At 41.2% G+C, this 12,307-nt stretch overlaps 2 protein-coding genes across 4 annotated transcripts; both read right to left on the reverse strand.

Moving 5' to 3' along the window:
* Nucleotides 1-23: 23 nt before the first annotated feature.
* On the reverse strand, nt 24-6,321 carry cct8 (chaperonin containing TCP1, subunit 8 (theta)). 2 transcript variants are annotated; one of them, XM_080482968.1, is made up of 16 exons: nt 6,158-6,293; nt 5,610-5,700; nt 5,404-5,483; nt 5,162-5,311; nt 4,417-4,597; nt 4,240-4,301; nt 4,025-4,162; nt 3,723-3,901; nt 3,503-3,569; nt 3,325-3,412; nt 3,108-3,223; nt 2,870-2,941; nt 2,595-2,759; nt 1,946-2,065; nt 1,060-1,195; nt 24-306 (listed from the first exon to the last, which is right to left on the reverse strand). In XM_080482968.1, exons 1-15 carry the CDS (start codon nt 6,215-6,217, stop codon nt 1,088-1,090), a joined length of 1,677 nt encoding a protein of 558 aa, XP_080339094.1. In that variant the 5' UTR covers nt 6,218-6,293; the 3' UTR covers nt 24-306; nt 1,060-1,087. The 2 variants fall into 2 exon arrangements, with proteins under 2 accessions (XP_080339094.1, XP_080339095.1); XM_080482969.1 differs by lacking the exon at nt 1,060-1,195 and having other exon boundaries at nt 6,158-6,321.
* A 909-nt stretch (nt 6,322-7,230) lies between these two features.
* On the reverse strand, nt 7,231-11,889 carry pimreg (PICALM interacting mitotic regulator). 2 transcript variants are annotated; one of them, XM_080482660.1, is made up of 6 exons: nt 11,800-11,877; nt 10,633-10,951; nt 10,171-10,475; nt 9,900-9,995; nt 9,199-9,237; nt 7,244-8,315 (listed from the first exon to the last, which is right to left on the reverse strand). In XM_080482660.1, the coding sequence occupies exons 2-5, from the start codon at nt 10,939-10,941 to the stop codon at nt 9,207-9,209; spliced, it is 741 nt and encodes a 246-aa protein (XP_080338786.1). In that variant the 5' UTR covers nt 10,942-10,951; nt 11,800-11,877; the 3' UTR covers nt 7,244-8,315; nt 9,199-9,206. The 2 variants fall into 2 exon arrangements, with proteins under 2 accessions (XP_080338785.1, XP_080338786.1); XM_080482659.1 differs by lacking the exon at nt 9,199-9,237 and having other exon boundaries at nt 7,231-8,315; nt 11,800-11,889.
* Between the last annotated feature and the right edge of the window lie 418 nt (nt 11,890-12,307).

Consider the following 12,307-nt stretch of genomic DNA (forward strand, 5'->3'; position numbering starts at 1 on the left):
AAGAAAAAAAAATACATTCAATACCAGATGACACAGCACAAGTGCTTTTATTTAGGGCTGAGAACATAAAAAGCAAAAACCGATCCATTTGTATGCTTTACTTTGACATATTTCTTTGTTAACCAATGACAGTCAATTCTACAAAATAAACCAAAACAGTTGAGCTTTAAATAAACAAGTAGAAAAAGGTCTGTGAATCATGTGGGGGTGTTCGTGATAAAAGGAGCATCATATTCAGTCATCCTCATCAAAATCCTTCTTGCCCTGGGGAGGTTTGGGTCCCCCTGCTGGTTTGGCCATGATGATCTGGGGGGGAGAAAATAAGAGGAAACAAAGTTTCTAATGTGCAACAAGGAAACACTTTGTTTCATACAACTGGATGGGTTAAAGGTGCAAAACAATCAACTCTACAAAAACACGATTAGATTGTAGGGAAGCTTTGGCAAACTTGAACAACCCAGCTAATTTATAACAAAACAAAACACAAATCGATGCAGACCAGGACTGACCTTATTTGCTCTATCATCACCAGAGTGCTAGATCCTATGCAAGAAATATTCAAATCTCTACATATACAGCAGAAAGCCATATATGGTGATGAAATTTTCATGAACCCACGTGGCAACATGTATGCTTTTAGAGCCACGGTGGAAAATGGAGGCAACACAAGATGTGTGAACACTTGTGATGAAAATTAGACGAATTACAACGATACATTGGAAATCAAGATATCAAAAACAATAAGGAGTTTATAATCCAATTTGTTTCCCAAATTTGTGTTCAACTTTTTTTCCCTCATGTCCACTGCAATACAAAAGGTGAATGAGTCCATGCAGCATGCCATCACACCACACAGTTATCCATTTGGTGCAGGTTTAGAGCGACGAGTCAATATTCTTAAAAACAGTCCTGTGAAACGGTGAATCAAAATGAACACTTCTTCTCAGTGAGTTGTGTTGGGCACTCGGTGTTAGTAGTGACGGGCAAAACAACCAACATCGCAGTGTCCTGCGAGTGCGCCGGTGCAGTTTGGCATTTAAAGCACATTCCAGCACCTACTAACAGAGGGTGTGCGTGTGAGCGCCCTCTACTGATGAGAGTCAAAATGTTCAGGTTCCTCAGTCCAATCGTCCTTGTCCCAATGGCCTCTCTGCTTGGGAGCTTTGGGTCCCCCTGCGGCCTTAGCCATGATGATCTGGATCGCACATACACCATATACATAGCAACATCAACACTGGACGGACAGAGGGAGTTCACAGAGCTTGGATCGCTCTACCGCTAACCAGTAATATTAGTGGAGACTCTAAAATTGATCACAACCCAAGAAAAATTCTGTCGATTTCAAAGCCAGAGACGGAACTCCAATCAAACTGTATTTATTTCTGCTCTATTCAAACACCCCAGTGAGTGATATACGAGTGCGACAGAGGTCATTCTCCAAATATCAAATGTAATTAAAAGCCTTGGTTTGTGAGATACTTCAAAACTCAATATATAACTAACATTAATATGTAACTGTGAGAATTATGGATTCCAAAACCGATCTATTTAAAAATGGAATCTACTTTATTTTAGTTCTTGAATGCTAAATCTATTTATAAAAAAACCTAAACATTTTGGTTTATGTCCAATAAAATTAAAACCCATGAAAGGTTTTACACCACTAGCTTTTACACACATCTGTCTGTTCAGATTTCAGAATTAAAAACATTGATGTAAACCTGTAGCCACACATAACGTTTTAATTATTCTAGTGGAAAACAAGAGTATACAGCGGCTTCTCCATTAAAGTGAGCAAAAAAGATGGAGTAAATCTTTGAAATCCGTCTCGAAATTCCAACATGTATTGGCTGTATGCACCTTTAACAAACATTGGGATTTCAACACTGAGGGGATTCTTGAGACTGTGCAGACCCTTGGGTGTCACTGGGGTTCCTTCACTCACCTGGTCGACCCGCAGGACTGTGATGGCAGCATTGGTGGCCATTTTGATGCCCCAGAACTTCACCAGGTATGGCTCCAAAATGCCAATTTCCAGCATGTCGTTCACAGCGGGACCTTCTCCCTGAGGGTGACAAGACCAGCCGCTGTCACATCCAAACAGGACACACACTTAGGAAATGCATCACGGTTGTTACATTTAGGGGGAAGAAACAAAACAGCAAATGTATAAATGTCTTATTTGAAGTTAATAGAGATTAAATGAAACATAGCAATATTAAACACAAGTATACATTGTTGACTATTGTGATTGTTTACACAATTAGCAGCACGGTGCCTGCAACAAAGGAGACATTGTGACTCTAAAGTCAAACTTGAACAGAGATATATTTCTTTGGAGTTGAATACCTTATTTTGTGGTGTGCGTGTGTTTGAGTTAACAACTTAAGATGAAAGAAAACCTCCAATTGTACCTACACAACCTTCAACCATGGATAATGGCTCTAGTCAGGCAATCATAAAGGCTAAAACGGTTGTTTTTTATTTGGACTATAAATGGGTAATCAAAGGCGAATCCTTTTTGCTTATACTTTAAATCCTTTTATCATATAAGCAGATTGGCAAAAATGACACGGGGAGCAACACATACAAACCTCAATGTCAAAGCCCATGTTTTTGTTTCCGTCATGATGTGCAGAGTACAGTTTTGAAATGAGTTCGCTGCCCTTCACGCCAGAGTTCTCAGCCAGGGCACGTGGCAGCACCTCAAACGCTTCGGCAAACTTTTTAATAGCGTACTGCTCCAGACCAGGGCAGGACTGCAGAACGGGAGAAAGCAGAGGGGTTATATTCCGGCAACAGGAAAATAAAAAAATGAAGTTTGATGTGAACCTGGCGGAGTCCAGTTATTGCACACAAATCTGCATACCTCCCCGTATGAGGTGATATTTTTGGCCAACTCGATCTCAGTGGCTCCAGCTCCAGGGACCAGCCGCTTGTCCTAAAACCAAGTGGGGAGAAAAAACAAACAATTGTGGTTTTTGTGAAGATCAAACTTAGAATTGGACAGTTATATGTACTAGTAAAGTTCATAAATACATCGGTCTTCAAAAAGCTTCTACTCTCCGAGCAACAGAAGAAACATTGATATAGTTTTTGGTACCTACCCTGACCAGGACCTTGAAGGTGTTGACTCCGTCATCGACAGCCCTCTCGATGTCGTCCATCAGGTTGTCGGTGGAGCCTCGGATCACTACCGTTGAGATGGCACCGTCTTCTTTCTCTGTAACACAGACAGCAGCGAGCAGAGTGTTAAGCCTGAAACTTACATGGAGCAAAACATTTGGTTAAAAATAAATAAATCACAATGAATGGTTGGCCTACCGTGTTTGAAGACAACCACCTGAGTGTCTCCCACCTCTGTCAGGTACACATCGTCACAGTGACCCATCTCCTCAGGAGTCGGGGGAGTCTGAGTACACAAAATGCATTTTAGACAACACAATGATTTGAGCAATGATGATTAAAAATAAATAAATCAATGAGTGAAGACTAGTCTCACCATCCTTGGCAGAGCTACAGCTCCCAAAGTCTTACATAACCTCCTCAGGTCGAATTTGCTGTTAAGTCTAAAATGGGAAATAAAAATTTAGAGGCTAAAAGAAGACACACAAAAAAAGTATAATTCTTTAAATATGTAATAATGATGACGACGCAATCCATAATCATATACATCATTTTTCAGGTGTGGATTTAAATTCAAGAGCTCCCACAGGTCTTACCTGACCACCATGAGCTTGTATTTGTTGGCATAGTGCAGCGCCATGTCGGCTACTTTCCCCCCGGTCACCACCACGTTGGCCCCAGCCTCCTTGATAGCCTTCACCTGAGCCTCCATCATATCCTCCTCACCCTTACTGAAGTTCACGAGCTCCTGGGCATTGTTAATCAACACCGTGCCCTGCAAAACAAATGGGATTATAAGTCACACACGCAGCATTGAATGCACTATGCATGACGGAAGCACAAAATCTTCACTGAAATGACTTTTGTGGGTCCTGACAGAAAGCGAAATGATCTTTACCTTGGTCTCTGTCACCATGCAGTCGAAGGGGCAGGAGAAGATGGCCACCTTGGCGTCTTTCACTGATGTGATGTCTCCTTCGGCCTCCTTCTTAAAGACCATGCCGTGGAGCATAGAAGACGCAGTCAACCCGCAACCCTGAAAACGGCAAGCCAGGCACTTAGAGGACATCGGGATAAACAAACAATCAAACAGAAAAATTTAATCTTGCTTACCAAAATCTTGCACACTCTCACGCTGTCAACATTGAAATTGCCAGATTCTGGGAAGATGGAGACTGGAGCCCAAAGTGGGTTGGAAAAGAAAAGAAAAAAATCAAATAGAGAGGTTATCCAAATGTCCAGATAAGCACCACTGACCATTAAAGTCAGTGCTTTGGGTCGATGACTCACCACAGGCCTGTGCGATGAGGTTGGCGAGGAAGTCTTCGTTGCCGTACTGTTTGCTCATCACCGCTGTACGGATGAGAGACGCTGCCTCGTTGACATCGTGGAGGTTCTTAGCTGAGGAGCAAACGCAGTCTGGCAGGATCTCTAAAGCTTTCTTACAGGCTTTCTCATAGCCTTCGATCACCTGTGGCAAGAGGGAAAGATGACACTCGTGAACTGAGAAAGTGGAGAAGCAAAAATCTGACGTTTGGTCCATACGTTTCTGCAATTTCCTGCCTATAAAGATCCTAATAATAATTAATTATACAGGAATAACTTGAAATTCTTTACTCAACCTACCAAATGTAAACAAAGATAAATTACGACCCAAAAATGTAGGATCTACATTAACTTCAGATTGTTTCTCTAAATAAAATAAATCTAGAGGAGTGATAACGGTTCAGTGATTTTGTCTGTTCAAATTGGATGAACGTAATAGAAAGCTTTGCTTAAGTCAAGCAACAGAAGACAAGAATAAGTTTATCTCCAAATGGGGTTTTCTTCTTCTTTTTTTTTTTTTAAAGAGAAGAGATAGCTGGCAAATCCTCACTAGTTCAACCAAACAAAGAGTGAATAAGAACAGTGTGGGCAGATGAAGACATACACAACATGGACATATCAAGTCATAGCATCAGAATTAAGGCTGCTTGCTGATCTGAGTACAGGTTGTATTAACACACTAAGTATGCGGCAGACATCATTTCTTTACCTCAGACACAGACAAGCCCATTCTGAGAAGCTCCTCGGCCTGTTCCAGCAGCGCTCCAGCAAACACCAGGACAAAGTTGGTGCCGTCTCCAACCTCCTGTTCTTGCATGTGAGATGCCATCACAATCATTTTGGCGGCGGGATGCTGGACCTATATAGCAAATGATACAGAAATAATCAAAATTTCACAAATTCAAATAGCAATGAACCTCAAGTCAGTGAGGTGAATAAACAAGTCCTTACCTCAAGCTCTCTGAGGATTGTTGCTGCATCATTGGTGACAAAGAGCTTCTCCAAGTGGTTGATGACCATTTTGTTCATGCCTGAAACACAACAATGCCACAGCGGATGGTTTTACAGTCTATTCAATGAAAGTGTGAATGGTTGTAATAAATCTGACTCCATCTACAATCATATATTGTACACATCTAGATGGGAAGTCAGCTTACCATTAGGCCCATAGGCAGTGCGTGTGGTCCGAGACAGCTCCTTGCAGGCTCTGATGTTACGAAAGATTGCCTCCTCAAGCCCGGAATAGTGCTGCAATGGGCAACATATTTATTCAAGAGTTTCACTTGACAGAGGGAAGGAAGCTCACACCAACGACAGAGGACGCACTAGAAATGCAGTCATTAGCATATGAGCTACATCAAAAACAGAGAAGTCATCCTCATCCAGGCAGACGTGAACAATCAGATCCACAACGATCTGCATGATAACTGGGTGTGACTGCAGTCTGACAGCCGGCCAATGTGACAGCAGACAAACTGCAGACACATGTGGCATGATAAACTGTTAAATCGGATAGGGAGACCTCGAAAAGTAAGCTGTGGCTGCCTCCAACAAGCCCCGGGTGGCGCAGCCACCAGCGGCCTAGCTGCTTTCTAGAACTCTCGCACATGACTGTGAATGAGCGCGAGCATGTGCTAACACGCTAGCAATCAAACACTGCCAGTAAAGTAACACAGAATCACCAACACGCGGCTTTTAACCTCACCTTGGCACCATCCTTTAACATCTGGGCGAATCCCGGCGCTTTGGGAACGTGGAGAGCCATTTTGCGATGGTTAGCAGCCCCGGTGTGTTGAGGAAGGTAGCCGCGGCGTGCTTTCAGCTCTGGGTACAAAGCCGGAGAGACCGAGGAGGAGGCGGGGCCAGCCGGGCGGTAGCTCAATACAGGAGGGGACGAGGGACAAAAAGATGTTCGCTTTGCACGCGCTTTAGCGGTGACCTACCGCATGGTGACGCTCTCGTATCGTGTATACATAATGTTTGTATGTATAGTATATGCAACCTCCCCCTTCATTAACAACTACATCGCATATATTCGTTTACCGTGAGTACCTTTTTGTAAGTTTCGTTCTGCATTGGTTGTAAGGGCACTTGATATGTAAAGAAAACAATTCTGTCAGATCTCATTGTTGTGATATTCATCTTCACATAGGACTGATGCATTAAACAAGTCATCCATCCATCCAGCTCAGGGGTACACTCTGAACAATATTATATGGAAAACATGTCATACCATAATAATATTGAATGAGCATTCTGCCAGGACATGGGAAAAGAACATTGTTTATGTCTATCTCTCAAGATCAGAGGTGGGCAATCTATTCTTCTGAGGGAAGCACATGAAAAACTAGGACTGAGCTTTAGCTTTTATACATTTCTGCTCGATTTAAATAAACCCCTTCATGAAAACAGCAATATGCTACAGTTTCTGCTCTGCATGAGTCATGTTTGTGTATGTATTTGCAGCATTTTGACTGATAATGGTGATTCAAATTATAATCTTCCAAAACAGCAAAATGTACACCCGTAATCACAAACTATCTAAACAGAAATAGATTAAGCTGCCACTTTCAAAGTGAAACAAACATGTTGAATTGCACTTGTCACATAGACTAATTTCCATTCTATTCCCAAGTACTCATTGGCCAGTGGCAATGTAAAGTAAACACAAAAATAATTCCCTGGTCAAGAACAATGTATGAATAATTAATACCACTTTAGGTGTGTGTATGAAAAGTACAACCTTTGGTTGAATAACACAACAGAGAAAACAAAAATGAGATAAACAATGGATTGTTGGAGCTTATAGTTTTTATTATGTAGATTTTTTTCCCCCCCTCAGTCAAACTCAATGTCCTTTTTCAATTTAAAGCCAAAAAAGGAGGTACGAATAAATGAAAAGCAGTGCTTTGCTTCCTCGGAGACCGATAGCTTAACAGTCACTACACTTTATTAAATCATCATCATCGCCCTTCATCTGGTAATGAGCCGGTAAATCTTCACCCCCATCACATTACCAGATGATTTATGTGTACAGTAGAGGTTCATGATTCATCCACAGACCATTAAAAGTGTCGGCCAGCATCCCAAGTAAAGTCCCTATTAAAACACTGCTTAAGTAAACCATATAAATCCCTCCTTTCATAGAAAATATACTTTAAATTTGGTATAATGAAATGTCGTATAAAAACCAAAACAAATGTTAGTAACATTATTGCATACTTTGAAGTCGAGGAAACGGTATCTCCCCCGTCTGTGAATTTAGTTAGTTTAGTGTTATAATTTTGGAATTGTGCAGCATCTCTTTAAAAAACAAACTTCAGAATAGTATAAAACAAGAGTGAAAACACAAACTAATATTAGTATTTTTAAATCTGTGACTAAAACATTTGGTTGTAGCAGCTATGACAGAAAACACAATATAGGAATCCCTTTGGCAGCTACAATGGAGGATATAATACCCATAACTAGCTAACCAGAAACATGTAAACACACAAGAGTCACACCGGTGCTGCCAATTTGCACCACATGGATAAAAAAAAATTAAAAAGAAGGAAGACAAGCTGCCATGTAACAATCTCCCCTGTATCATGACAACACTACATGTAGACGGAACAGTGACGTCACAGTAAAAACAGATGTAAAACATGGACTAGAAAAAGGTCTTGTATTTATCAAACAAACACACACACATGCTCGTGGTTCAGTTCGGTTTGCGAATAGTGTTCACAGCCGTGTTGGCCCAGCCGTCCAATGTGTCCGAAAGCTTCGTGGCTCGACGTGTGAGGTTTGAACGACAGAGTTTACCGCTGGGATCCAACTTTCTCATCACAGCACGACCAGAACGTTGTCCTGCACTGGATCTGCGAAGACGGAGAGATTCAGAAGAGAATTTTAGATTTCTTCCCTTTGTGCAGACCTCACAGTAACATGTTTAAAGTCACACAATACAAATACATTGGAAGTGTCACTTTTGCTTTATACTTCTAATGAGAATAAGTTTATTGGCCCTGTTCTTTGAAAACAATGTTTCTTACTTACAGACAGTGCACCAGATTGATGCAGTTAATTTCAAAATGAGAGCAAAAAACCCCCCAAAGCATTTGATATTCACACAATAAACGATGTCCATCTTCAGATAGTAACTCTCACTTAGAGGGAAATCTTGCAAATATTGGAGGACAGTAGTACACATTCGTGTTTAGGATGTGCCAATTTAATTTAATCTCCAAAAGCATCCCTGTGGATTTCACAGCGTTTCAGATTAATACTATTGGAAAAAAAAGATATTTATATCCATGTTTTCTTTACCTGCCAGAACTAATAAAAGTGCCATCATAACTTTTTTTTTTTTAAAAATGCAAACAATTAATCTAATGGGAATCTAATAAGAACTCACAATTTTCAACCAGCAAAACAAGAATTACACTTTGAGTCAACATATCTTGTCACAAAAAATATTTAAAAACTATTACGACAACAGAGAAAGTCAATATGTAAAGAAAGAGTTGTTAAGTCAGTCAGAAGAGCGAGTGTGACAGAGGAGAGGCACTGTGTACTGGTGCAGTGAGTTACTGGCTGCAGAAGAGAAATTTGTTCATTGTAAGATCATTCACTTTCATAAAACAGTCCATGCAAGGTTTTAGGTGAGCTCTGCCATGTCTTCTCACGCTGCAAAATTAGTTCAAGCAAATGTTTGTAGAACTCCTTGGGATTTAGTGCAACCAATTTGATGCATGTATTTACCTTCTGCTTTACTCCCCAATTAGGGAATAGTTGAACTGCCTGTTATTGGTGGAAAAGAAACACAAACAGTGTTTCACACGGTGTTGAGAGCAACTGGTGGCATGCACATAACAGACAAGGTCACTGGTCTCGTGCATTTGGAATGACACAGAGTGTCACTTTTTTGGACGGCGCATTAACATTTGGAATGTTAACACAGGAAGTGAGGGGAAAAACAAATCCCAACTTTGTCAAGCGCATTTTCGTCATTTCAGCTGGCTTCAATTCCCACACCCAAACGGCCTCCCACTCCCTCCCTACATGTCCAAATACCACAAACCGACCAAGTTTCAAATGGAAGCGGGAAGAATGTGGAAGGGGAGGGGAAGGAAGCCTGGTGACCCACAAGCTGTGATATGAATTCTTGGGGTGGGAGGGATGAGAGGGTCAGAGAGGGGGCAGTCATATGCATCTGTTGCCTCCTCTATGCACGGTACGGCTGACCAACATAACAGCCTGAAGGCTTTCATAATTACACACAATACTCTCATTCATCACCTACATAACATGCTCATTCAAATAACCCAACCCCACATTTTAAAGCATGCAGGCTTACTTTTATCTAGGACAAAATTATCCTTAAAAAAAAGAGCTAACATTACATAAAAAAACAGGCATTGCCTATTAAAACCAATGCATATATATAAATAAATAAAACTCACTTGTCGTCTCTGCCAATAAGATCATCGAAGGCCTTTGACAGATGTTTGAGCTTCCTGAGTCCACTGGAAACAGACTCCAAATCGTGATCAAATTTTCTATCAAAACACAGAAAAGGCATTTTATTAACAATTAAACATAAACAGTCCAAAAAACACTAAGTTAGGTAAGAAAGTATCAGGAATATTACCCTGAAGCATTAGACACTGAAGCTGTATGATGTGAGAAGGCAAATGTACAACCAGAAGTAGGGTATAAGATAAAAACTCTTACAGCCTCTGGTTCTGCGTGTTGGGGGAAGCAAAAGGACTTCGTAACGCAGCCATACGGACCAACTGCCTCCTGCCTCCGCCTGTTTTCACCCCACGTACAGATGCTTCAGGAGTTTTTTTCCTCCTAGATCCTGGAGTACTCCCGGGCCTGGCTGTGGATCTGGGTGTGCGTCTGGGTGTTGTAGTAGCACGGGCAGGTGTACGCCTTGGGGTGCAAGAGGTGGAAGCACCTGCATTTTCTCCATCACGACCTGGAGTCGTAACCAAACAATCCTCACGAGTGAATTCCCTGTTCCTCTGGAACCTCTGAGGGGGGGAAAAAAAAAAAAGAAGAAGAGCAAAACAAAAGCGAGGGAGATGACAAAGATGGAAAGGACATTGGATTTTCAGATATTTCCCCCCACACAAATTCAATCACTTGACATGGAAAGACCTCGAGAGCCAACCAGACCAACTCATGTACCTGATAAACTTCACTGATGGAGTTCCTAGCGCTGCGAGTGAACTTGCGAACCGTGCTGGGTTTTGCTTGCTCCTTGGGGTTTTCCACGGTCGGATTCTCCGGGAGGGAATTGGCCTGGACAGAACGCAGTGGGAGCCGCTTACGCAGAGACATCCGTAAGGAGTTCAGTGATGATGAAGATCGAAGCTTGCGGAAGCGGTCGGGAGCGTCTGGGGAGCATTCTGCCTCGTCGGACTCATCCAGGACAGTGTGTGCCCGCCATACTCCCACCATCACTTTACCAACCCCATCCATCATTGTAGACGCCATATGGACCGAGCTGAGTGAAGGCAACAAAACAGAAACTGCATCACAAACCATTTTTGTACATTGCTTCCAGGTCTCTGATTACAACTTCTGTCTATTTAATTGTTGGATTAGAAGTCAAACATTTTCTGATGCTGTTTAAACTAAAGCAAGTTTTACAGATATTGTTTAGGTGGACACTATGACCTCTTTCCATCAGTCAGGCTGGAAAATAGCTTGTCTTAACTTCTTTATTTGTTAGAGCTGTATATTCAGCTTAAAGAAAATTAGCTTTTTACCTTTTACAAGTGAATCACTGTTGACTTCTTTTTACAGATGATCATAAAACACACAATCAACATGCACAAATGGGACATTTTGTAGATATCAGAGTAAATTATTATAAAAACATTTTTAGGTTTTAACGGTAGTAAAACCTAAGTAAGAAATGACTTCGCAGCCCTGAAGAAATAAAAGGGAGAAATGAAGATGGAAATGACCCGTAACAACTTGCAGCAGCATTAATCATGTTAGTGAGAGCTCCGTGGCTTTTGTTTGAGACAACAATACTTTCCCAGGCTGTTTGACTTTGACCAAAAAACTTCAGACAGAAGGAGGATGGATGTCTCTTTAACAGCATCACCTACTCGTCAAACACCAAATGAAAAGTTAAAACATCTCACCTTTAACAATAAAACATTTCCAACATTAGCACCAGATCGTCCCTGCCTGACATTAACACAACAATAGAGCCGAAATAGGCGACGGGAAGCAAGTCGAGGTGCAGATAACGTCGACATTTAGAACAGAAAACGAGTCAACAGTTAATATTTCAGTAGATACCACGAGACATAGACTATCTCATGTGCGCGTGTATCTTACCTGAGAGTTTAGGTGTGTGAATCGTCGTGTCGTGAGAGTCTGAGTCGCCTGCTGCTCCTTCCTTTCTTCTTTCTGTTTGAATTTGGCGCTGGGGGAAAGGCACGCGGGGCCACGCCCTTTACGCGCGGATCAATAACGTGACCCGTGACGTCATTACGCGACGCCAAATTGCCCGTGACGCACACATTTTAAATAAAGTGTTTTTCATTTTCCGTTTTAAATGTTTCCCGGTACATTAATTTTATGAAATGCATTCTTATATTGAGTAAGAAGTTGTTAATAATTAATTGTCAAATTGCCTTTTTTATTTGATTATATTTTTTTGTTGTTGTTTTTAATAAAACATGGAATGCCGCATTTGTTAAGCTTCAAGTTAAGAAATGTGAAATATCCATATTATTTAACAGATATAATCTGATCTGCATTTTTTCACATTACCTAGTTATTTTATCCTGATTTATCAGTTTTTACTCACATTACCTTATATCCAAGCGGTTTCACAAAGACA

This window comes from Lipophrys pholis (assembly GCF_963383615.2).
Source record: "Lipophrys pholis genome assembly, chromosome: 16".
NCBI classification, from domain to species: domain Eukaryota; kingdom Metazoa; phylum Chordata; class Actinopteri; order Blenniiformes; family Blenniidae; genus Lipophrys; species Lipophrys pholis.

Bases quoted from the DNA above. Each gene is read 5' to 3' on its own strand.
- pimreg (XM_080482659.1), bottom strand. From the start codon at position 10,941: ATGGCGTCTACAATGATGGATGGGGTTGGTAAAGTGATGGTGGGAGTA. The intron at 9,996-10,170 runs GTAAGAGTTTTT...GTGTTTTGATAG, and splicing joins AACACGCAGAACCAGAGGCT to AAAATTTGATCACGATTTGG. The intron at 8,316-9,899 runs GTGAGTTTTATT...CCGTCTTCGCAG, and splicing joins CTTATTGGCAGAGACGACAA to ATCCAGTGCAGGACAACGTT.
- cct8 (XM_080482968.1), bottom strand. From the start codon at position 6,217: ATGGCTCTCCACGTTCCCAAAGCGCCGGGATTCGCCCAGATGTTAAAG. The intron at 5,312-5,403 runs GTAAGGACTTGT...TTTGCTATATAG, and splicing joins CAATCCTCAGAGAGCTTGAG to GTCCAGCATCCCGCCGCCAA. The intron at 2,942-3,107 runs GTAGGTACCAAA...ACTTGGTTTTAG, and splicing joins CCTTCAAGGTCCTGGTCAGG to GACAAGCGGCTGGTCCCTGG.